Below are 23,270 nucleotides of genomic sequence, written 5' to 3'. Positions count from 1 at the left end.
GGATTAGCGATTGAACGCCTCCGACGTCGTCAACGAGCGATGCAGTGGGTGAGTGAAGTTTGCGGAGGCCTCGAGGGCGTGCAGGCGGGGTGGATGGGTGGATGTGGTGTGAGGTGGTACCAGCTGGTGGGAATGGGCGGGCTCGGTGCAACGGGTTATTGGTCGTAGGCGGCGATGTCTTCCTGGTATCCCCTCAAGCTATCGTCAGCATCGCTGCCCGTGAATGGATTGTCTGACGGGTGTCGCCGGTAGCACAGCTGGTTGTGGAGAGGGAAAAGCTGGACGGAGACGGTGCCGCTGTTGAGGATGGGAGCTGGTGGAGCTGCAGGACTTACCAAACGCTAACTGGCCGGTAGGTCTGTGCTGGTGAATGGAACACTACCTGGCTACTGATCTCTCCCGCTTTGGCCGTTAGTTCAAGAGTAGCCTCTCCGCCTCTTCCGCACTGGCACTAGACTTGACTCGAACCGCGGTACACCCTGCTCGCTGCCAACTCTGGGTTTGCTGAGAGGCGCCCTGGATGCTCGGCCGTGGCTGTCGGCCGTCGTGCTTGAAACTCGACGATGGGGGTCCTGTGACAAAATGTGAAGTTCCTCGGCCTATCTCGTCGTCATGACGTGCTCAACTTTGCACACCTCGCAGATCGTCGCTCCTTGGATCACGATAGCAGCCTCACTGATGCTTCAGGTGGATGCACAAGCCGCTTGTGATTCGCAAACCCGTCCTGGTTTTGTCGCTGTGCTCCCGCAGCCAGTGTCACTAACCCGGACCTTTTTCCGGAAATGATTTCTCGCGATATAATCGATAAAGCGACCGTCCTGGGCAACCCACACTGCTTCTTTCAACGAATGGTTTCTGGTTCAAGCACCAGTTAAACGAATGTATAGGCGCAATTTCGACAACGAGTGTATGAGAAGAAAAGAGAGAGAACAGAATGGTTGGGTGCACAACGCGGGACTTGCTGCATGTTTTGTCTTTCTGATGCAGTGCTGATCACCTGGCACGGGGCAGACTAGACAGCTCAGTGGCGTCGTATCGCGAGCCTCCCTGTCGCTTACACCCAACTGGAGTGCCAACATCGATATACTTGCAGCAGACAGCAGAAGCAGGTGTCCGCGCCTTGTACCTGTACATGCAGCCCTGTCCATTGGACCCTCTGCTATGGTCGGGGATGCGAGAAGGGTCATCCCCTTCTTCGTATCTTCACACCCGTATCCTTTGCACAACACTCTAAGATGAGTGAAGGCCTTATCTGCACGACCTTCTCAAACCATGTTGAGGCTTCCCGTTCCATGAATTGCGCAAGGTGCTTGGGTGCTTGGGCGCATGACAAAAAGCGCCGGCACGCCCAAGCCTCACGCCGCCGTCTAGCAACGGCGTCAAGCCTCATCGCTTCCTCACCACTCAAGCGACGCGCGAAGGCCACGGCGACGCGCCCATCGATCAATCGAAACGTGTCAGTCAACGGCACACCGACGACCCGGCAACCAGTCTTAATGCACACAACACACACTTTCTCATCAACATGAGAAGTCGCTTACCTCGGAAGCGCAGTTGTCCTGCCTTCACTCATTTCTCTAATTGTCCGCACACTTCAGCCTGAATCCCTCCGAGAATCATCCAACACCACAGTAACCACACAAACACGCGCAACTACCAACTAGCCAAACACCCACGGCACTACCCACAGAGCGAACTTGCCGGCCAAGCACCCGCAAGCCACCGCGCGACCACGCGTCTTAGCCCACCCTATCCCCAAAACACGGCAACCTGACGGCGCCAATCCCATTTCAATTTCGCTAACGGCACCGCGCAGGCCTTTGTCTCCTGAAAAAGGGCTATGACGCATGCATGGTAAGCCACCACCAAGGCCAGCCCGAAAGGAGCACCCCTGGGTATCGATAGTGCGATCGACAGGGGAGCAGGGAAGCCGTTGCTGTGTCGTATTATTAAAACTGGAGCTTCTTTTGGCATGTGCGTCAACTCAAGGGGCGAGATGAAGATGTTCAACAGTTCAAACCTGGTGAAGCAACACTTTCGTCATATCACGGGAAGAAAGTTGGAAATAAGTGGGTTGGCGACGATGAAGTGATGCGCGGGTGGGTAAGGCTGATGTGCTGGCAGCCCGCGGGGAACAAAGGATTTGCGTTGGATTTGTTGATGACAAGATGAGATCCCGCTCAGGGTCGATGATGTGTTGCTTGGATGTTGCCATCGTGTTGGGATACGATGCTAACCAGAGAAGCTGATGCGAGATACGCATATCTGCCATGTCCGTCCGGTCTTGTTCGCGCCCAAGGCCGTAAATAGAGGCACATCAGCACGTCTCCCAATACACCGTGAGATTGCAGCACTGGGACCCGGTCGTCCCGCTCATCTATACATTCCTTTTGTCAAGCTTGCACCTCGGTCTGCTTTCGATAGGGTTCGAGCGCAATGACCGGCACAATCGGGGTATTTTCATTATTCCAAAACGTTGAGGCTCGAACATTGGTGTTATAGCGACCCGAGGTGTGGAATCAGCCGCACCGTGAACTGCAGCTAGGATGTCTTCACACCATCTCCAACTTGGACAAGCATGGCAGGGGCATTATGAAGTCGGCTCGAAGTACATGTCCATCCCCTTGCTTGTACGAGAGAACGGCACAGCACAATGCTTTGCTGGCACACATTCAATCAGAATCACATGATATATCCCACTCATTCCAATTGACTTTAGCATGTAGGGAGATTCTCTTGTCTTCAATTCAGGCCAAGTACATTCCTACACTTTTGACTTACAATTTCGACTTCTTTCCTCCTGCTACACCCGTAACAGCCTCTCCACTGAGCAAGAAGTCTGGATACTCGAAGCCACCGACGACACCCGCCGTGTGCCATGCACCGCCATCAACAACCAGAGTCTCTCCGTTGACAAAGTTACCCGCATCAGAGAACAGATAGACCGTGGCATCAGCAATCTCCTTGACAGTGCCCCAACGACCGATTGGAATGGTCTTGGCAGCCTTGCTCCTGGAGTCGGACTTTGATAGTCGCGACATGCCTTCGGTGTCCGCAATGGGTCCGGGGGCGATGATGTTGGATGTAATGCCTCTGGGGCCTTGCTCGATAGCGACGGACATGGCCATGGCGTCTACACCTGCCTTTGCGACCGAGACATGGCTTTGGAGAGGTGTGCCTTGGTAATGCAGAGTTGCGCTGACAAAGATGATGCGCCCGCCTGTTCCGTTGGCGGGCTGTGTAGTGCCATCTGTCCTGTGCTTCGCTGCTGATTCCTTCAGATATGGTAGTGTAGCCTTGACGGTGTTGTAGCTGCCCAGTACGTCGATATCGATGACGCTCTTCATGGCGTTAGGCGAGATCTGGTCAATGGACGCGAGGAAGTTTCCTGCTGCGCCTGCGATGACGAAGTCGATGCTGCCGAGTTCTTTGGCGCAGCGTTGTGCGGCTTGTTCGAGGAGTTCTGGCTTCCTGACGTCGATTGCGCCGATGCCGATTACCTTTGCGCCTGAACGTGCAGTTGCGATGTCTTTGGCCATATTCTCCGTCTTCTCTACGTTACGGCCGATGATGCAGGCGTCTGCTCCTAGGGCGACCATGGCCCGGACTTGAGCGGAGCAGATTGACCCTGCGCCTCCTGTGCAGAAAACGACTTTGTTGTCTAAGGTATCTCCGTTAGCCTTTTATCAAGATGTAGCGCTGTCTGCTGCCAGGTATTGGAACCATTCCAACTACCCAAACTCGCTCTCTCTTGTGCATGGAACGTACCGAAGATGCCATCTTTCCAGACGTTGCTCACAAACTGGTACTTTTCCATAGGCATTATGCGCGGTGTTTTCCAGGCAGGTTCCGTGTGGTCGTGCTTGTCTGATTGGGAAAGTGTAGGACTGGGGCTGATGAGTGAGCAAGCGATGACAGCAGTGAGTACTCGCGAAATGGATAGATGTGAAGCGCGTAGAGTATAAGTAAGTGAGTATGCTCACGTCGAGTGAAAGCTACGGCCGCAAGACGGGGCGGATGATGGTAGGATACGCGGCGGTGCTTTTGGAAGCCGAGGTACGACTGGCAAGATTACTCTCTTAATGCTTGCGATGCGCTCTCGGCGACACAATGCGCGCATCGAGTACATTTTAAGAGTTGAATAGCCGTACAAGAGGCGTAGACAAAGCAAGGAGCGTCTCGGCAATAAGCAGACGTCGGATCGGATGCCTTTCTGTATTGCGGTGCCGTGCAGCGCCTTGTTGACATGTGTTGCTCTTCTCCGCATTGCGCGAGTGGTAGGGGGAGCATGGGCCATGATGATTTCTCCGAAAGATGGATTGCCCGCTCCGGATGAATTCCGCACCATCTCCGCAATCTTCCAAGTCGCTGCAGGCACGTCAACGTGCATTGCCAGCAGATAACTCAACCACAAGAGACTCCCCGTAGATAGCCCAACATAGCTCTCGCAATCTCCATTGCCATCACCATGGCGGCGCAGACAGTCTCAATATGTAAATTCGTCGGAACAATCACCCTGGGAATCGCAACAGTAAGTTGATTTCCGCCACTTCAGGCTTCGAGCTCCCCGCATAAAGCGCCAGAGCTCTAGCTGGAAGACGAACTCCTTGTACAACAGGAGGAAGTACACCAAAACGCGACGATACTAACACATATCTTAGGGTGTCTCAGCAACTGTCTCCACAGTCGCCCTCCCCGCCCTCCTCGCTCTCCCTACCGCCATCAATGCTCGAACATCCCTAAACTACCTCTCCACCAAATCCACGAACCTCTCCTCATACCTCCGCCACATCACAACCTTTACTCTCTTTTCCGCCTACTGTCTATCACCAAGACGGTTCCGCCATCCTTACCTACTCTACACATCCATCTTCTCATTCGTCTCGGGACCCGGTGTTGACTATGCCGTTAGCTTGACGGCAGGCGGTGACGAGAAGCGTCAAGTAATGGAGTTGGAGGCTCAAGGTGATGAGGTCAATGGTGAGCAGGTCCGATTGGCGGTCGAGAGGAAGCAAAAGGTTGAGTGGGTCAAGACTGGGCTGGCTGGTGTGGCTTTTGCCATGCAGGTCGTTGGACTGTGGGGTGACGGCGCGTAGATTGACGCATTATTGTGTTCATGCAGCATCATGTCAAGACCGTTGAGAGGATGACTTTGGTGGCTATCGGGAGTAGGATTCTGAGTATGTGATATTGATGTTCTTTTCTAGGTCAGGAGTAGGAGATGGAGATTGCTATTGGTATACTGTATGATTTTGTACTCTCCTTTCATGGTTTCTATGCAGGACGTACACACGATGTGGTTAGTGAGAACTATTATATCCCTCTCAATTCCCCACTGCAGCCAAACTTCTTTGACGTTGTTGCTGCATATACGAGAGACTCTGAACAGATGTAGAGTCAATCGTCTGCTACGCTACAGTTTACGGCAACATCTAACAATAAGGCTCGAGAGATTGCGTACTGTTGCGACCATTTATGTTATTTACTTCTATACCCGATCATCATGGCTGAAATTCATCCATAAGGGGAGTCTGATCTGATGTCGTGTTCTACAGTACGTTGAAACAGACGATTGCTGGGACAATGTCTAGGGCTTCTCCCGAATAGACGACATGGTCAATATGTGAATCAGCCTTACCGTGGGCTGTACCATGTCACAGCGATGTACAAAACATTTGGAAAGACTGGCCCAAAGGAGATATGGTCTTATACACCATTGGTAGTTGGACGAAGTTCGCCTCGGATACGTTTGTACAGACCTCTTAGTCTTGCGTATAACTTAAGAAATTGAGCTTCTCCACACTATGATTGACCATGTCCTTGCCCACAAGGGTTGAGTATTGGTACAGGGTCACCGCCAAGTCCTATGTCTTGATCTTATTTACGGATGAAGACATTTGCTCTAGAGGCATATACCTTGTCTCCTCTTTCTAAAGCCGTAGGCGATCTGTTGTCGTCCTAGAATTTGGCCGCTTCCTCTATGTCTCGATTGTTCGCACCAAGTTGCATTAGGAACCAGAATCTCCGCGGATAAAATGAGTTCCAAGATAAGCAAGAACTAAAAAGGTGGGTGTAAATACGTCAGATGCCGTCAGTAACTCGACAGAACGGTGTTAGGATGCTTCGAAACGTCATTGATAGATCTACTGATAGCTATATGAGAAAAACGCATAATATTGGGAAGCTTTTGGACAGATCGTACTCGATCTCTGCGACAACCCCCACTTCTGATCCGGTGACCAGAAGTTCTGAGCCAGTAGATGATGCCGCTCAGAAATTGACAATCAGTAAACCCGCAAAAGAAATCAATAACACTTGAAGCAGCGCAGAAGTTGCAAAACTCGATTGAGGCATCCTAACATTTCGTACTACCATCGCCGGTTCGATCCAGAGGGAGAAAGCCATATTGCAGAAAAATACCCGCTTTTGTCTAAGGAAGCGCAGATGGAGAAATCCAGAAGACTGGAGTGTACGGGCATTCTTCAGTCGCCACGTGAACTTGAACATAGGTTGAATCCTGTAAGGGAGTGCCGGGAAATTCGGACCTCCTTAAAGCGTAAGATGAACCTATATATCTGAGGTCGCGTTATTAAGATAGTCTTACGAAGGTTCCGTCTTGATACGCTTAGTTCGTCGAGCAGCAGGATCAGGAGTAACCCTGCGCTTTGACTTCGTCATCTTATCATAGAAGATCGCCAGATTATCGTTTTCATCTCCCTCTGATGTCTCTGGGTTATTTGGAGGTATAAGTGCTGTATCATCTTCGGACTTCACCGTTTGTGGTAGCTTGTTCCGTAGTTCCATTGCCTTCTCTTCAAAACTGAGAATTTGCTCTGCCAAATCAGCGCGGATAGCCTTCCCTTCCTCGGTGATGCGATAGTCTATTGGAGCTTCTGCTCGAAGGCTTGTGCTCAAGTTTTCGAGCATCTTGTCAATGCCAACGAAGTGCTTGTCCAGGAGCGTACGAACTGCATCGTTGAATCCAGCCTGAAAGCGCTGGAAGACCTGGTCAATGAAGTGGGTATCTGGGTTCAGGAATAAGTCTTCCATGCGTTTCTTTTGAAACTTGAGCTTAGGCATCACGTATCGCTTTGCCGGCTTCTTCTTTCCTGATTTTGCTGGTAGGGGCGGCTTTTCCTCAGGTACCGCTTCGAAAACTTCGGTGTAAAGGTCATCGGTCATGTAAGAGATGAGGTTTCTCTCTTGACCAAACTCCATGGTTGCCGACTCAAACATCAACTTCTCAAGCTTGCTAACCTCTTCCATCATCACCATGAGTTTGGCTTGGAGCTTGTTGCGTAATGGAGCCCATCTCTTTCTTGCCTTCTCAATTATGACCATGTTTGCGCCGGAGTCGTGGATCATGTTCGTGATCTTGTGATGAAGCTGATCTAAGCTCCCACCCAGGGCTGGTTTCATGTTTCTCATACACCCCGTATGCGCGTTGTACCACTTGTTGAACCCAGGTGCAAGTAAGTCTGCCAGTTCCTTGTTCCAGTGGCATCCATTCTCAAGGCCTTTGGCTTTAGACGCGCCTTTCAAAACAATGCCCCGGTGCCTAAGAATGCGAGTGAAGGCCGCCGATCTGAGGATGAACCATTCGGTGGTCATCTTTTCTTCAAGCTGCTCTTTGAAATTCGGTATGTCCTTTTCGATTCTTTGAACGCTCTCGTCAAAACATCCTTGAAACCCTTTTTTCGCTTCTGAGAGAAGCCGGGTCATGTATCCCCTGCGAACCGCGTCGATATCATCAGCTATGGTTCGGAAATCTCCATCACGCTCTCTTTCTGAAACAGTTCTCTTTACTTTCTCGATGAATGCTGGAATCGTTGTGTTGATGTGGCGTTCATAATCTCTCAAGTTCTGTTGCGCTGGTAAAGAAAAGAGATATTCGCGAATGGAGGGAATACCAGTCATATCGGGAGATAGCGATGGCTGATTCGAAAACCCCAGCTTAGGTTTGCGTATCCAGTCCATGTACTCAGAGGCAGAGGTGTGAAATATCTGCGGCATGTCCTTGGTGGTTCTGCCCTTGAGCTTCGCCGTGAGCTCTGCGTTGATGATATCTGCACGTTGCAGTATCTTTTTCTGCTTTCGGATACGTTCCAGATAAATGCGATATTGGCCCAAAGTCCTGCGCTCCTTCGAATTGACCTCCTCGTCTTCGTCATCATCGTCCAGGCCAGCCTCTTGCTCTTCAACTTCCTGCAGCAACTGGTTGATGATGTCGAATTCGCCGCCTGCGCATTGAGACAACTGGTTCTTGGAAAGAGACTACAAGGGATCAGTAAAGACGCAACCCTTGTAAAGTTTGCAATAACCCACATCGACCTTTGTAGCGACAACTTTGACTTTTGAAGGACCATGATGAGCGACAGCTGCACGTGTACTGTTGATGACTTTGTCGTCGGAGGCAATACGTATGGTATCTGCGAGGATGATTTCAACATCAACAGTGTCTTTGATCTGTTCGGCATGCCGGACTCTAGAAAGATTGATGTCACCCCAGCCTGACGAATGGTTAGCTGAAACTTCGGGGATAACCCTCTGGTGAGTGAGATAGCATACCTGGGAGATCGATGATCTCTATCCCTCCTTGGAGTAGTTCATGATGGAATCTGATTGCGATGTGGTCCACGAGTGGCCATAAACATCTCTGACCTTTGACGCTAGTTAAGAATGGTCGTAATTTCTCCAGCAGTTCCTTCTGAGTATCTGCCATCTTAGTAGCAATACCCTGAGAGTCAACTTGCTCTTTCTTTAGGGCTTCGTCGCATTTCAGCTGACAGAGGTTGATGAATTCTCCTGATCTGTAATCAGATACATTCCAATTCTCAAGAAATTCGTCGTAGAACCCGAACAATGTTGTGAAGATATCTTCCGCGGTGTCGTTCAGACTGCGGTCCATTTCATCCTGCCCGATAGTCTTCGTACGTGAGACGTCCTCATCATCGTCATCGTCATCGTCGACGTTGTGGTATACGTAGTACGACCGAGCGTGCTCTTTGAGTAGTGCTTCTCGTTCTTCTCTAGTGAAGAATTTGATCTCTGCAAAGAACTGATCTTCACCGGTTGTGCTTTTAGGGTACTGAACATAACGCGTTATCGAACTGGTACAAACAGCCCCTTCCGCACCGGTGAGCGAAAGATCATCACAGTCAAATAGAGCATTGATCGTAAGACTCTTTCCTGCACCTTGAGCTCCAATCAGGGCAACTTTGATTGCAGGGCTCAGCACGACGTGGGCGAGGTCGGTAGCCGTACGTAACAAATGCTGAAGCTCTTTGTCATTGTCTGGAGAGCCTTTCAATTGTTCAGTGATGAGTTGTGCGAGTTCTTTCATCAACTCATCGATACTGGCTCTATCAAGTCTCCACCAGGGATCGTCCGGTTTCTTCTCTTGCTTGGCGTCATATCGTGGTAGAGTCCTTTGCCCTTGGAGATATGCCGGAAACTCTTTGAGAGTGAGTATTGGGTCCATTCTCATGTTCTCCAAGTGGCATGGAGAGAGAATCAACGTGTATAGCGTTGTCAAAGTTGAGGCTCGCTTAATACATCGGTGAATCGGTATATGGTAGCCAAGAAGTTGCGGTGGTGTGGAGAGGAAACAAGGTAGGAAGAGCAGACGGCGGATTACTTATATAGCCATCCAAAGCGTAGCGAGAGGCCACGTGGGGGCTGTCATAAACAGAGTGAGAGAGCCTTAAGATCTGTAGGATAAGGGACATATCTATGTGTATTTCGGCTACCCCGCAGCAGGTGAGAGGAAACCATGGTGGTAGCAGTATATCGAAAACGAGTGTTCTTGCGGGAGAAGTGAGTGATGAGGTTGTTATACGAATCAATTGTGACAATTGCTTAGCGAGTAGTCCAACTCATCAGCTGTAATGAATTCCATAGTGAGCTTAGTATGACCAAACAGTGACTGCTGATATGGACGAAACAAATTTCTACTTTGATAGAGCAAAGTGAAGTGGTGGCAGGTGGGGCCACGTTGATTGCCTAATCCTCAGATATGTGTGGTGGTTGGCATAATGTGGCGTCTAAGAAGACCGTATCGATACTGAAGGTTGAGTACGGCATTTGATGATATCTAACGAGATTTGACCAATTCCAGAATAGAACTGTAGGGCCTGAAGTGGTAAAAATGCTCACTCTTTGCAGCTCCTTTTGACGTCGTGTTCTCTGTTCCAACTCAAAAGAACGGGGATGAAGAAACGCTGGAGAACAGATCATCCCATTCAACCAGGTCGAGATGTATTGCGTCGTTTATCTGCGAAGAATACGACTGCTGTTCTCGCAAAGCATCCGACGGTAAACCCGAGAGTGTCCCTGCAGTAGCGTGAATGTCTGTCGCACTCAAGTTGTGCTCTGCTGGGTGTTGAGTATCTGCATATCTCCCCAGGATCTGCATGAATGACTCGTATAGTTTCGCCGCTGCCAGTGAATCTTCCCTTGCATCTGCTATCATCTGTAGGCCTTCCACTAGGTCACCTGCTTGAAGTACGGCTGGTATTTCACTTGGCTTGTTGAGACAAACATCCATAAGTAGAGTGATAGTGGCAACGAAGATACTGTACAGACCGGCTGGAGGTCGCTGGGGGCGGCGCGCGAAGGGGTTTTGAGAACGTAGAAGTGTTGTCTCGATATGAAGTAACTGACGCGCTGATTGGAGACATGCGGCATGAGAGGACGTGTATGTTGGATCCATGGTGGATGTGCGCGTGAGAGTTGCTAGATGAAGTTTGCAGCGTTGGGTGTGGAGAAGAGTGTTGAGGAAATAGGCTTGGACGAACGAGTGGTTCGAGTTTGTACAGCCGTTGGTGTCCTGGTAACCGTTCAGCAGCAAAAATGCAGGAACTTCATTCATCATTTCGACGAGCTGGCGATCCATTGCCATAATGTTAGCGCGGCGATTGGATGGGTCGGAGTTGATTTGATCGACAATGTTACGTGAGATTTCTGATAGACGGATGCGCTGAAGGAAGTACGACATATCTGTCTGTTGTGATAATGGTCGGGATTGCTGGGGCTCATCGGTAGATAAGTCAACGTCGTTGGTGTTCAGTGGCTTATTCACGTGCATATGCAGCGGGTTAGACTGGTATACGTTTTCGCCAGATCCACCGTATCTTGCTGCAAGTAGCCTGGAGGACTTTCTTAGCATTTTGTAAACGCCCAATGTTTGACGATGTTCATATAGACATACCAATCTGTAGAAGTCAGATACCACCAAACACGACGACCAATCTCAGCTTTGAGCGTTCCTGCCGTAGTAATATTGGATTCATGGTCGGTTCGATGGAGACCCAGTTCACGGCCAAGTAACAAACCAGTCGATATCAAGCACCGATATCGTAATGAAACACCCTCCATATTGCAGATAACGTATGACAAGATGGCGATGCCTTGTATGGTCTCTAACACTAATGCACTGCTTTCTTGGCTAGCATTCAGTGCTGTATATGTGGCTTTGATCCAAACGGATGTTTGAGAACGGGCTTGCGACGAAGATAGAAACAAGGGGAGCTCGCTTTCCAAGTTCTTCGGCGCGGTCCAAACATGCGTCGTATGAGCGATGATACCAAGCAGAAGAACAACCTTGCCAGACTGAACAAGTTCAAAACTTTCGATCTGGTCGTACACTTCGTTAAATGTAGCTGCTAGCGAGGGATAATGCGTGACGTGCTGAATGTAGTTGAGCTCTGTGACGTAGTAATCGAGCAGCTTCATGACCTCTTCCCGTAGTGGCAGCCATATACACGGCACTAGCCTTCCATTTTGTATTGTGAAAGCGGGTGCTTGTGGTATCGATCGAAGCTTTCCAATTTTGAAGTCCAACTCATCTGTAAAGAAAGATTCGAGAGAGCTTTGCCCCATCGAGACAGACTCGAGATGGTCGACTATGTTTTTTACCCTGTAGATCTCGGACTGTCCGGTGATTTTGGAGTATTCTTCCGCAAGGTTCAGACTGGACTGTGACAAGAAGGTCTCGCTGTCACTGTGGCCTAAATGCTGGACGGGGACAGTGCTCCTCACGATATGCTTCTCTAACTCATTCGCACGAGTTTGAAGCACACGTATCTCATGAAGAAGTTCAGACTCCTCTGGTGCAGGTGAAGTCGTCTTCACAGTCCGCTCTAATGGTTGATATTTGGGCGTAACCGCGACTGAAGCTGGTGTATGAGGGTCTTGGGTGTTGAGTGCCGCGGGAGTAGGATCGAACGTGCATACCTTTCCTCTAGACCTGCAACTTGTACATGGTAGTGGCCGATCGCAACGAAGCTTGCGCGAACGGCAGAAGTTACATGAGTATTGTCCCTTGCGACTGGATCGCTCTCGTTTGCCAGAAGCGGGCATAGTAATCCGGTAGATGGATGCGATCGATAGAGAACCACGATAGAACTGCAAAAATAGAAATATTGACAGGATTTTCCAGTAGATAGTTATGAATCACTTGGATCCTTAGGAAACTTGTCTTGAGGGACATGCCAAGATTCCGCGGGTATTCCGCGGAGAGCGAAGCGACGCTGACTGCATACACGTACCACGCTACCATGGTTAAGGACTCAATGAGCATATCCCGTGATTCACTTGAAAAGGAGGCTTGGTCCACTTGGCTTCGTTTGTGGCCCATGTGTCATGTGAATGCTCCTGGCTACGATGCTGGCGCTGTCGAGACCTAGGACGCACAGCAGTCTGCAGTAAGCTCGGCTTCATCCAGGTTAGGAGAGTAAGGTGATGGTTTCAGTTACCGGAAAGCATCTAGGTGAGATGGAATTGGACGCGAAATACTAAGATGAAAGAGCGACGGTGTTGAAAGAGTCGTACGCAAGCGTTAAACCTGGAGATTGTAATCGCGCTAGTCATGCTCGCCAAGGTGCGGTCGTCGCTTGACTCGCAATGGAAATAATTCCATTCTTCACTTCAACCATATCTACTTCTCCATCAACGCCAATGTAACCGATGTCATTCATCCCCCGCCATGCCTTCCCGCAAATCCCGTCACTGCCCAGGTCCTACTTCCTGGGCCACCACAAGTCCGGCCTGCAGAAGATGAAATCGCTTCTGTCCTCGATCGACCTCGTAATCGAATGCCGCGACTACCGTGTGCCGCTTACCTCGCGCAACCCCTTGTTCGAAGATGCACTCGAAGGAAAAGAACGAGTGGTAGTCTATACGAAGAGAGATCTGGGTGGTGGGTCACGAGACAATCGAAATGAGGATGTCATCGCGAAATGGCATCATCCTACAACGACCATGTTTGTGAGGAACGGCAAAGATGCAGAGGGGGAGACCAGTGGTCGGAAGAGTGTCATCAAGCTTTTGGATATCCTGAGGGAGCATGCGCGGAAGAGGTGGAAATTGGTCGGACACCGCGTCATGGTAGTGGGGATGCCCAACGTGGGTAAGTCCACGCTGCTCAATGCATTGCGCGCGCAAGGAATCGGCAAAGGCAAGGTTGCAGCTACCGGCGCTCAACCTGGCGTAACGCGTAAAGTCAGTAGCAGCGGTGTGAAGATCATACCGAGCGAAGACGACATGGAAGCAGCGGACGGTGGGGCGAAGAAGAAGCTTCAGGGTGTTGGAGGAGGTGTATATCTTCTTGATACACCCGGTGTCTTCATCCCATACGTTCCCAACGCGGAAGCTATGATGAAGTTGGCACTTTGCGGCTCCGTGAAAGATACAATCATTGCACCAGTCATGCTTGCAGATTACCTCCTCTACCACCTCAACCTCCAATCGCCTACGCTCTATTCTGAATACGCACCGCCTACCAACGATATCATCGAGCTTCTGTCTGAAATCGCGAGGAAGACTGGTAGGCTGGGTAAGGGTGGTGTCATTGACACAGAAGCGACATCGCTGTGGATGATACAAAAGTGGAGGAATGGCATGATGGGACGCTTCCTGTTGGACGAGATCGATGAGAAGAGTCTGGAAAAGGCTAAGATTGACGAGGAGGGTCTTACACCTAGCCTGAACCAGGCTAGAAAGGCAGAGAGGGAGAGGCGTAGGGAGAGAAACAAGGCGAGAGGGGAGAAGTGAGGTTACCAAAGCCATACACTAATTAGACATATATTGCACACTGCTTGTAGCACATAGCATATATATTAGAATTCCAAAACAAAACACTTGCAACCTACATGTTCGAAATGAAAATCGCCCTGTTCTCACTACACAATCGTCCGCGCCGCGTTCAGAACATAAAGCGGTCAACCTCCTGCAGTCACTTCATCACGCGTATTGAGGTCAATCCCTCCTTCCAATTCAGCACCTTGACATGCTCATATAGAATTGCTTTCTTTCATCACTGATGGTCTTCGAAGAACGCATAAACCCAATCTTTGTCTCCTATTGTTTCCTGATATAGTCAAGACCTCGAAATATGTCCAAGCCGTTGAGTTCTATGAGAGTCTCGATGTGTGTCGAAGAACTCAAGGACGTAGGCTGGTCTTTGATCAACTGAACCAAGTACCTAGGAAAACTTGATACCCCACAGGACTAGGCCCAGAAAGCTGATCTTGCACGGTAGGCGTCATGGAACATGTTGTGACTATGATCGTTATTGTGATGTTGGGTGTACGCTTACAAGACGAATAACCTGTAACGTTTTCTCGCGCACCGAAGGGAGCTCCAGGACGCCAGTGTAGTGGTTTGCAATGTCTTCAGTCATACACATGACTGCAGCCCGGGCATGCTCGATGGAAGGATGACAGACTTTTGTTCTTCAATAGCGAAACGACAAAGGGCTGAGACTGACTGTGCAGTTCTGATATGAGGGCTGAGGTAATGAAGCTCAGTGCGATAGAGTGTATTCAGGTGGTGGTACGGTGTCTGCCATACGTGGCGCCATGTGTCTTGAGTCAAGCTCGTATGCTGGAGCATCTACCCCTAATTCCGTTGGTAACCGGGTTGTATCTACCTCGTAACGTTGCGCCATGGGATCTAGCTCCTGGTACTCTGGCTCAGGACCTGCTTCAAAAGGGCCGATGGCTTGATTAGGCGTCTTCTTCCAGCTTGTGACGACTTGTACAGGCTGGGTGCAAGCGATGCCTGTCCACTCACGATCCGCACATCTTCCTGAAATTTCAATCTGCAGCTCGTATTCTAAGTTTATGCCATAGCTCGTGAAGCTTGGGGTACTTTCTTTTGGGATCTCGATATTTGCTACGTCCAGAAGATTGAGTCCATCGTATAGCGGAAGTTCATGTTCTTTCTCGAATTTCTCGTCGCAGAGGACGATGCTCTTCTTGTCTGAGGTATTGACCGCCCTGGTGGCGTGTCGCCCGAACTGTTCACCAGGCACGAATATGTTTGTCATCGCGTTCAGCTGAACTTTTAAGCGCTTGAGAAATAGATCGGGAGGGTAGGGAAGCGATTCTGAACGTTTCAGATGCTGCACTGTTACAATGACTGGAACCATAGAACCAGTGACCAGAACGCTAGCAGGAGTGGCGAATAGATTGAATTGGGCGTAGGGTATCTCCGCAAAGCTTTGAAGACTGAAGAGCATTTCATTGTCGACAAGTTTGTCCTTGAACCTTCCGAGTTTGCTGTGTTTTTCGCTGTAATTGGGGTACAATTTGCGTGAACGGATCAACTTTTGGCGGCTACAGTGTTTGGGCAATTTGTTCCCAAAGTTTAGATCCGGCTGGAGGAGCGCCGGATGAAAGTCTGGGGCTGGTGGCATGTACTTGATTTCCTGTCGAATCTTCAAAGGCTCTCTTTTCGGTACATCGGACTCCATGTAAGCTTCCAAGTGGTACAAGACTTGTGGACTTGTGGGGGTGGGGCCGCTAAGACTTGGTGGCAGTGGGAATCCTGGGGAATGCTGAAATCGCGGGTGGTTGTAAGAATCCGTTGGATGCACCCAGAGTCTCTCGGCTGGTGGATGTAGAGTCGCATGCTGCGGAACGTCGAAGGAAAAAGGCAATTCAACTTTGGTGGGATCTGTCGCGTTTCTGGTGAGACGCTGGAAGTCATCGCCTGTGGATGTGTAGAGGTATTGGGAACTTCCGCAAAGGTCGACTCGGAAACTCCTGGCGTTGTCATCCACAAGTACAGAGAAGCCCTTTAAGCTTATGCTTATGCGATGAGGTCGCGATGCGGGCTCCACGAGTAGTCTGCCTTGGATGCGATCTCCACTTGTGTAGAAGACTGGCGGATTGAGCACATCAATGTACACGGAGTTGTCCCGGCGATTAGCTCGAGAGCCAGTCGCAGAGGCCGACAATGCCATGATCAGGTGACGTTGAACTCGGTAATGGGAGCCTGGAGATGATCAATCTGGAAGAAAGGCTTGCATTGCACGAGTGTATATAAGGCTGCGAAAGGGGTCATGCATCGACGGCGACATCGCTTCGCTGCCGCCCCTGCTCCTCGGAACTAGCCATACCAAGCTTCTGGGGTCACATGCAGTAGCCGAAGTTCCAGCTTGGTATACGGGGTTGATGATACTGGACGCCCTGAAGGCCTAAAGACGTTTGGATCAAGGCTGGTAGCTCCGCCACAATGATTTTTGAAGGATGCGGGAAAACATGTCATTCAAATTTCCGAACATGAGCCCGTCCTGGTGTTGTTGGTGGTTTCCCCCGCTGGGGAGGCGCTTTGTGGTGATGCTCATTGGTGGTGTTGGTGGCCGGGGTCGTGCCGTCATCGATGGAGGGCGCGACTCGCGACTTTTTGATTATCTACTACGGACGCCCGCTCCAACAAACATCCCCAGCAATGTCGTCCACCTACACATGCACAGCCTGCTCCAAGGCCCTATTGAGGTCTTCGTCTTCGCTGCTACAGGTACATAGCCACCACCCATGACCAAAGCGGATATTAATTGTCGTAGCGGACCCATAGAGCATCTCTCCGCCAAGCGCGACGAACAATTTCTACCACTTCGCCTACCTCATACTATGCGTCGCAACATCTTTCGGCCGACGTCAGACCCGAGGCAATCAAGAAGCCGCATCCCGCTGTTGCGTCCGGTGTGACTGGACTCGCTCAGAGGCTGCGCGAAAAGGCACCGTTGATGACCGAAACCTACGTCGCATATGGCGCAACACGAGACCTCATCAAGGAATGCACGAAGCCGGGTGAATACAAAATACCCCAGGCGCTGCTGAAGCGCGGTGAGATACCAGTCGACGAGAATGGTGTGCACCTGGGCGAGGGCGAGGGCTGGTGGTACGACAGTAGGTGCTGGAAATGACTATAGGCAGGCATTCGCTAACAACTTGCACAGCCCTCGGACTGAAGCCGACTTTCTCAAATTGGGCCCAAATCACCTTCATCCACATGTACATGCTGCAAGTCCGCTTCCGCATGTTCCCCCAGTCACATGCGCCTGTGTGGATCCAGCACCTCACCAACCAGGCCTTCTACGCCGCCGAGGACCGTCTTGTGATATGGCACAAGTTCAACGCCAATTCGCTGCGTCAGAAGCACCTAAAGGACATGTTCTCACAATGGCGTGCCGTGCTCCTGTCGTACGATGAGGGTTTGATGAAGGGTGACGCTATGCTTGCCGCGGCTGTCTGGAGAAATCTGCTTGGCGCAAAGGAAGATGTCGACTTCGAGAAGCTAGCGCAGATTGTAGGATACATGAGGAAAGAGCTGAAGAGGCTGGATAACGCTACAGACGATGAAGTGGCGAATGGGACATGGACTTTCAAAGGCAGCCCAGGAGATGAAGCTAACGTTGTCAAAGCACCAAGCCGTATGATGGCGACTGAGACTGCAAAGGCGTAGTCCACGAATAGAATGTAGGAAAAAGGGCATGTATCAGTATTGTATATATAGTATACGAAAGATATGAAGACTAAGAGCAATGTATTCGCATCACACTCTATACCAAATTTGATCTCATCATACAAAGTGAACAGAACTGACAGCATGGCTAAAGGTTATCCCCAACCACACTTCGCGTATCATTAACGTTCTTGAATGCTCAAGCTCAACGCTTTTTGCAACTCTTCCTCATCGTCCTCTGTTGCTGTAGCGCGGCCTTTGCCTTTGTTTTGATGATGAGCTTCCAAAAGACTCTGCTTCTTAACATACTCCATTACAATCTCTTCTTCCGTTTTCTCTTGCGCTGTTTTCTCCCCTAGGTATTGTGCCTGAAACTCGTCCTGCGTAGTACCCGCAAGGTGGCCGTGGTCATATGAAGGAGGTGGTTGGGCACTCGATGACCCATTAGTTATAGGTACCGCCTTCCTTGCTGTTTGCTGTGTCATCCCTCTTGTCCGCTCATTGTTGAGTTCCTCCTGATTACTTTCGCTACCCATCCGTCCATGCTCCTTCAAACTTTGGGCCATAACCTGCTTCAGCTGTTCCTCATATTCCCAAGCTTCTCTTGCGTGTCGTTGGGCTTCAGCTTCGCTAGACGCCATTGCCTTGAGTAAATCTTGATCTGCTTCATGATCCATATCTCCTTGTCGTTGGGATTCAAGTGGAGATATGTTGTCTTGCGTCGCATTCATACTGGAACGATCTTCCGGATTTCCACGTGACGTTTCTTGGAAGGATCGGCGGACAGTGCCACTGATATCAACCGCTCCTAGCAATTCGTTGCTATCAGTGGTATGTAACGGGTACTGCGAGTTTCTTGTGGTAAGCGTATCGTTTCCGGCAGTTTGGACAAGACTATCTGTGGATTGAGCTGAACATGTAGCAGCTACAAAATCCCGGTAGGTCTCACCATCATCCGTCTTTCCTTTCCGCTGTGCATCCAATATGTCTTGTACCATCTCGTCCGCGCTGTGCTTCTTCTTCAAATATTTCTGGATCATCTTCCAGCGGTTGATAACGTCTTCTTTTTCTGCATCGGAGCTCTGTAACCACTCTTGATATCCTTGAGCTGTCCTAGATGTGACAATGTAGGTTTGCACGTTGTTACCAAATAGCTTTTGTACCTCCTTATGCACTCCCTTCATCATATGACTAGGGATGCCAAAGAGGGCAGCACCTGGTTTGGTAATAAAACCTCCAATGCCTTTGCCAATTCCCTTGAAAAAGCCGCTGGTACCTTCCTTTTGAGCACCTTTCCAGGGTTGGGTAACTAGACCAGTAACGCCGTCATACCAGCCAAACCCAAACTCTCTTCCTACCGCTTTCATGCCTGACTTGAGATCGCTGACCTTTTCTTGAGGGCGTACAGTGTCGTCGCCCCAGAGCTTGGGAGCATTGTGAAAGCCCCTAGTGATACCCACTGACATATTCATAGGCGATTGTATACCCTCCTTGACAATGCGCCCAAAACCTCTGCTTGTACGTAGACCAGTAGGGCGCATCATATCGCGATCTTTGCGAACCGACTTGGAGCTTGATCCTATACTTGACGTGCGAGGTGCTGTACTAGGGAGGTTGGGAACAGTCTGAGCGCGAGTAAGAGGTTGCTGCATAGCTGACGCAGCTGAACTCTCCCCTAAAAGCGATGTCTCACTTCTCTTTGCGACAGTCTGTACTGATACCTGAGATTGTGATCGGTTGTACTTGAAAGGAGCTTGTACAGCTTTGAACGTCTCCGAAGGGAGATCAGCTACGCCCATAGACATGCTGCCAAATGCCCTACAAGTCGCTGTGAAGAACCCAGATACGGGATCCCACGGCCCTTCATCTGTGCAGTACTCCTGTGATCTAAAGAGTTTCAAGTCGTGAAAGTCCAAGAGATTTGCGTTTGCTAAAGTGCAGGCAGCAAAAGCGCTCAGCTTGAGTTGCGTGCGTTTGAGGCGCCACGAAGCTACCCGGGATGGTGCAAGTGTGCAGCGCAGTCGGTCAACTTCGAGATACTGATGAAATGACTGAGCACCCATATCGCTGCCTCGCTCCGCTGCGATCTTGCTTGCCAGCTCTTCAGCGCGGCTCAGGCTTTCGGCCTTCAAGCAGAAATTGATAGCGTCTGCTAGGTTGTCTGATGTGAGTTGCTTGTATGGGATCGGATCAGGGCCAGCACCAGCTCGTGCAATCATAGCGCCCCAGAAAGGTTGGTCCCCGAAGAAAGGAATGACCAATGTTGGCCGACCTGCGTTAAGTCAATATTTAACCAACATGTTGAACGTAGATGATTGACTTGCCAGCTGCAATACCTGCAGATGTGGAGATACGAAGTCAGTGTATGTATCACATGCATGTTGTACAGCTACAACTTACCTGCCGCTGTGGTCCCTGCGCCACCATGGTGAACTACACAAGACACTTGTTTGAAAAGCCAATCATGCGGCACATTACCTAACATGAAGACGTTTTCAGGTACATGAAGCTCGTCTGCACCCATACCTCCCCACCCTTTTGAAAGTAGGACGCGCTGACCACCCGCAATCTTCTTCGCTGCTTCAAAAATGAGTTCTGTCATGGCGTTTGGATCGTCCAGAACGATGCTCCCAAATCCTATGTAGATAGGAGGTGGTCCAGTGTCAAGAAAAGCCTGGAGATCAGAAGCAGGGGTGTAGCCGGAGGCTAGATTGAGGAAATAAACCCCCGAGATGGAAATGTGCGGACCCCAGTCTTTTGGTTTCGAAATCAGTGCTGGAGACCAGCAGTACGTGTGAGGGATTTTGAGACGCTGAAGCATTCCAGGAGCCCAAATCATACTTACGGGATCTAAGCCGAGACATTTGGCTCGGAATCGGTTAATAATGTCCCCCAAGCCCTGCCACGTGAGGGCTTCAATCATGACATAACTTATATAATTCGTAAGTTGAGGATCGGCATTGGAAGACTGGATGTTGGCCAAAGGATGAGGGAACGCCTGGGTGGGAGAGTATGGCATAGTGAACATGATATGAAGCGGTATCCCCAATTTCTCTGCGCAATGAACATGTGCAAAGCTCGGCGGATTCGCGATGATACAATCTGCAACAAAGGGGAAAGACCTTGCTGTGGCTTCTGGACCATGGTCGTTCACGGATTGATCTGAAGCGTTGTCGTTGGTGATGCCGTCACCTGTTTCGTAACACGATCGCCAGCAGCCTTGAATGTATTCGGCAACATCTCTTCTTCGCCGACCAACATCTCCGCTTGCTAGACTACGGAAACCCGGCATCAATCCAGGATTCTTGACCATGAATGCCATTAGCTGGGAAGGATCCCCGCCAATACTGAAGAACTCCAGGCCATTTTCTTGAACAAACTCCTTGAAATTTGGATGAGTCGCTAAACGTACACGATGGCCGTAGGTCTCTTTCAAGACCTTCCCCAGCGCAACGAAGGGTTGCACGTCTCCGCGCGAGCCGACGACCTGAATAACAACATTCAAGGGTGGGGGTGGAGGAGCCCCTTCCTCACCTCCTAATGAGGGCGGTATGTATGTGGGAGGAGCCGGACTGCTGTCTTGGACACTTTTGAGGTGGTCACGTAAAGCAGGAGTAAAGACCTGGGATAAACGACGGTTGAGCTGATTGATGCGGATATTGACACGACCGTCGTCGGTCACAGATGCGCTAGTGCCTAAACCGTCTTTTTCGTTTCGAATTTCGCCATAGATATCGCCGTACGGAGGGGGTGGAACTTCATCATCGCTCACATCGGCAGTGAGGAGGTCGGTTTGCTGTAAAAGGACCTCTTGTCTCGTTGGTCCTGCAGTTTCAGTCTGGCTTGCAGCGGCGGCCGCAGCGTGTGCTTGCTGAAGCATGGAATGCTGCGCGACGGTCTCTGGAACAAACTGGTCATTCTCTACTGGAGTTTGTGTGGTCATGGTTTGAACGAGACAAGGCAGGCTGCACACGGGGTTTCGTCCCGAGTAAGCACGACACCAGTACTACCTATATTGTCAAACAGAGGCTGATGCCCTTGGATACGAATAGCCCCAAACATCGTATAAACACACTTGTCTATACTGGTCCTCAACGATTCCAAGGTCATCTTAGTGGTGGGCGATGCGCATGAGAAGGATTTACACGCGGTCGCGAAGGCTTAGATGGGTAGACCTTGCGAGGCTAAACGCGGGTAATCGTCACCCCGTAATGACGTCATTCACAGTAATCGCTTTTTTGAAGATGGCAAGACGCAGTGATACGAGATACGCACAAGCCCGTATGGTTCCAACTGTGCCTGTACAGTCAGACTCTTGTAGAGAAGAAAGAGCTGGGCATCTTTTTTTTTCAGCATTCATTTGCTTCTCCTCGTCAAGTGTTCGTCATTCGATATTATGTTCATCCAGTATGCAAGATTGCTCAGAACCTTGGGAGGCTAACATGTGATGCACAATGTGCGGTATGGTAAGAGACAGGTGGACACAATCGATCACATAGTAGCCACAACAAAGTCCACAAGAACGGAATTGTTGCATTAAAGCACTGATGACATGAACGTTGGTTCACTGGATGGCTAATGCTACTTCGTCGCTATGTCCACAAACGCTGTGTCTCACTCAACATCCGTATACGATCCTGAAGCCCTGCACCGGGAACGCAGGAGGTGCAACATTGGAGAATTCCCAGTAGTTCGGCGCGGACGGACTGTCATACATCATGGCCATCTGGAATGACAATGTCTGATTGCATGCTGTCGCATTGATAGCGGCGACGCCGCCGACACTCCTTGTTCTCTCTAGCGCTTGGCTTTGACCATTGACCGTACCGAATAACAAGGCATCCTTCTCCTTCTCATATGTGTTCCATGTAGCGATCGCACCAGCTTCTCGTGCGACTTGGTATATGTTGAAGCTTGGGTTTGGGCCGGAGATCTTTTGGAGCTCGGGGCGTGGGAGCACAAATTCTAGACGGCAGGTGTAATTCGATGTGCTGTCGGGTAGGCCCTGAAACTGTACTCGCGTAGCGATTTCTCCAGCATCCTTGAGTTGGCGGCGTAGCATAAAGAACTGCTTGGCTTGATGTAGGTGGTCGATATCGTAGTCGGGATAGCGCGCGTTGAGGACAGTGAGATCGACTGGGTAGACTTCGTGGCATACATATTCGGTCGAGTTGAGGGGAGGAGGGTTTGCAGCAGTGAGATCGCCTTCACAAAGATGAGCGGTCGAGTTACAGATTGTATGGTTTTCCAGGAACGTTGAATTTGGTTGCGGGTATGGTGCACCGAAGGTATGCTGAGAGAAAAGAGTGGCGAGCGAAAGAATTGCGATGCTAAACATCTTCTTTCTTTGAGCAGTATCCTATGAGTTGTGTTGGTTGGGAAGCCTAACAGAATGATGATAAGTAATTCTAAGGCGTCTCGTAGGTAGCTTTGGGATAATGAGGTGGTGTTAGGAAGCGTTTGAGAGTTGACAAGGAGCAAAAGGTTCGTCGAAGAACATTGGATGTTACCCAAATATC

At 50.1% G+C, this 23,270-nt stretch overlaps 9 protein-coding genes across 9 annotated transcripts; 3 read left to right on the top strand and 6 right to left on the bottom strand.

Moving 5' to 3' along the window:
* Window positions 1-1,624: 1,624 nt before the first annotated feature.
* On the bottom strand, window positions 1,625-2,134 carry CC77DRAFT_1015752 (hypothetical protein). Its single transcript, XM_018524088.1, has one exon. It carries the CDS (start codon window positions 1,972-1,974, stop codon window positions 1,750-1,752), a length of 225 nt encoding a protein of 74 aa, XP_018391881.1. The 5' UTR covers window positions 1,975-2,134; the 3' UTR covers window positions 1,625-1,749.
* Window positions 2,135-2,454: 320 nt separating this feature from the next.
* Window positions 2,455-4,123, bottom strand: CC77DRAFT_1015750 (peroxisomal 2,4-dienoyl-CoA reductase-like protein SPS19). The gene is made up of 2 exons (XM_018524087.1): window positions 3,769-4,123; window positions 2,455-3,661 (listed from the first exon to the last, which is right to left on the bottom strand). Exons 1-2 carry the CDS (start codon window positions 3,821-3,823, stop codon window positions 2,778-2,780), a joined length of 939 nt encoding a protein of 312 aa, XP_018391880.1. The 5' UTR covers window positions 3,824-4,123; the 3' UTR covers window positions 2,455-2,777.
* On the top strand, window positions 4,025-5,494 carry CC77DRAFT_979458 (hypothetical protein). The gene is made up of 2 exons (XM_018536027.1): window positions 4,025-4,531; window positions 4,662-5,494. The coding sequence occupies exons 1-2, from the start codon at window positions 4,469-4,471 to the stop codon at window positions 5,094-5,096; spliced, it is 498 nt and encodes a 165-aa protein (XP_018391879.1). The 5' UTR covers window positions 4,025-4,468; the 3' UTR covers window positions 5,097-5,494.
* A 673-nt stretch (window positions 5,495-6,167) lies between these two features.
* CC77DRAFT_953279 (hypothetical protein) lies at window positions 6,168-9,813 on the bottom strand. The gene is made up of 3 exons (XM_018535428.1): window positions 8,569-9,813; window positions 8,326-8,510; window positions 6,168-8,274 (listed from the first exon to the last, which is right to left on the bottom strand). Exons 1-3 carry the CDS (start codon window positions 9,485-9,487, stop codon window positions 6,601-6,603), a joined length of 2,778 nt encoding a protein of 925 aa, XP_018391878.1. The 5' UTR covers window positions 9,488-9,813; the 3' UTR covers window positions 6,168-6,600.
* Window positions 9,814-9,926: 113 nt separating this feature from the next.
* On the bottom strand, window positions 9,927-12,808 carry CC77DRAFT_1015746 (hypothetical protein). Its single transcript, XM_018524086.1, has 2 exons — window positions 11,210-12,808; window positions 9,927-11,147 (listed from the first exon to the last, which is right to left on the bottom strand). Exons 1-2 carry the CDS (start codon window positions 12,358-12,360, stop codon window positions 10,196-10,198), a joined length of 2,103 nt encoding a protein of 700 aa, XP_018391877.1. The 5' UTR covers window positions 12,361-12,808; the 3' UTR covers window positions 9,927-10,195.
* A 126-nt stretch (window positions 12,809-12,934) lies between these two features.
* Window positions 12,935-14,151, top strand: CC77DRAFT_953278 (mitochondrial GTPase 1). Its single transcript, XM_018535427.1, has one exon. The coding sequence runs from the start codon at window positions 12,967-12,969 to the stop codon at window positions 14,050-14,052; it is 1,086 nt and encodes a 361-aa protein (XP_018391876.1). The 5' UTR covers window positions 12,935-12,966; the 3' UTR covers window positions 14,053-14,151.
* Window positions 14,152-16,110: 1,959 nt separating this feature from the next.
* CC77DRAFT_1027492 (ubiquinol cytochrome-c reductase assembly protein Cbp3) lies at window positions 16,111-17,751 on the top strand (the record flags this gene model as incomplete). Its single annotated transcript, XM_018526374.1, has 3 exons — window positions 16,111-16,125; window positions 17,009-17,195; window positions 17,246-17,751. The coding sequence occupies 3 exons, from the start codon at window positions 16,111-16,113 to the stop codon at window positions 17,749-17,751; spliced, it is 708 nt and encodes a 235-aa protein (XP_018391875.1).
* An 81-nt stretch (window positions 17,752-17,832) lies between these two features.
* CC77DRAFT_1015743 (putative glucosyl/glucuronosyl transferase) lies at window positions 17,833-21,894 on the bottom strand. Its single transcript, XM_018524085.1, has 3 exons — window positions 20,152-21,894; window positions 20,076-20,087; window positions 17,833-20,023 (listed from the first exon to the last, which is right to left on the bottom strand). The coding sequence occupies exons 1-3, from the start codon at window positions 21,692-21,694 to the stop codon at window positions 17,934-17,936; spliced, it is 3,645 nt and encodes a 1,214-aa protein (XP_018391874.1). The 5' UTR covers window positions 21,695-21,894; the 3' UTR covers window positions 17,833-17,933.
* Window positions 21,895-22,350: 456 nt separating this feature from the next.
* On the bottom strand, window positions 22,351-23,089 carry CC77DRAFT_979442 (hypothetical protein; the record flags this gene model as incomplete). The annotated part of the gene is made up of 1 exon (XM_018536026.1): window positions 22,351-23,089. The coding sequence occupies one exon, from the start codon at window positions 23,087-23,089 to the stop codon at window positions 22,370-22,372; it is 720 nt and encodes a 239-aa protein (XP_018391873.1). The 3' UTR covers window positions 22,351-22,369.
* Window positions 23,090-23,270: the final 181 nt, after the last annotated feature.

The sequence above is a fragment of the Alternaria alternata genome, assembly GCF_001642055.1.
Source record: "Alternaria alternata strain SRC1lrK2f unplaced genomic scaffold CC77scaffold_1, whole genome shotgun sequence".
Taxonomy (NCBI): domain Eukaryota; kingdom Fungi; phylum Ascomycota; class Dothideomycetes; order Pleosporales; family Pleosporaceae; genus Alternaria; species Alternaria alternata.
This window is presented reverse-complemented; position numbering and strand designations above follow the sequence as displayed.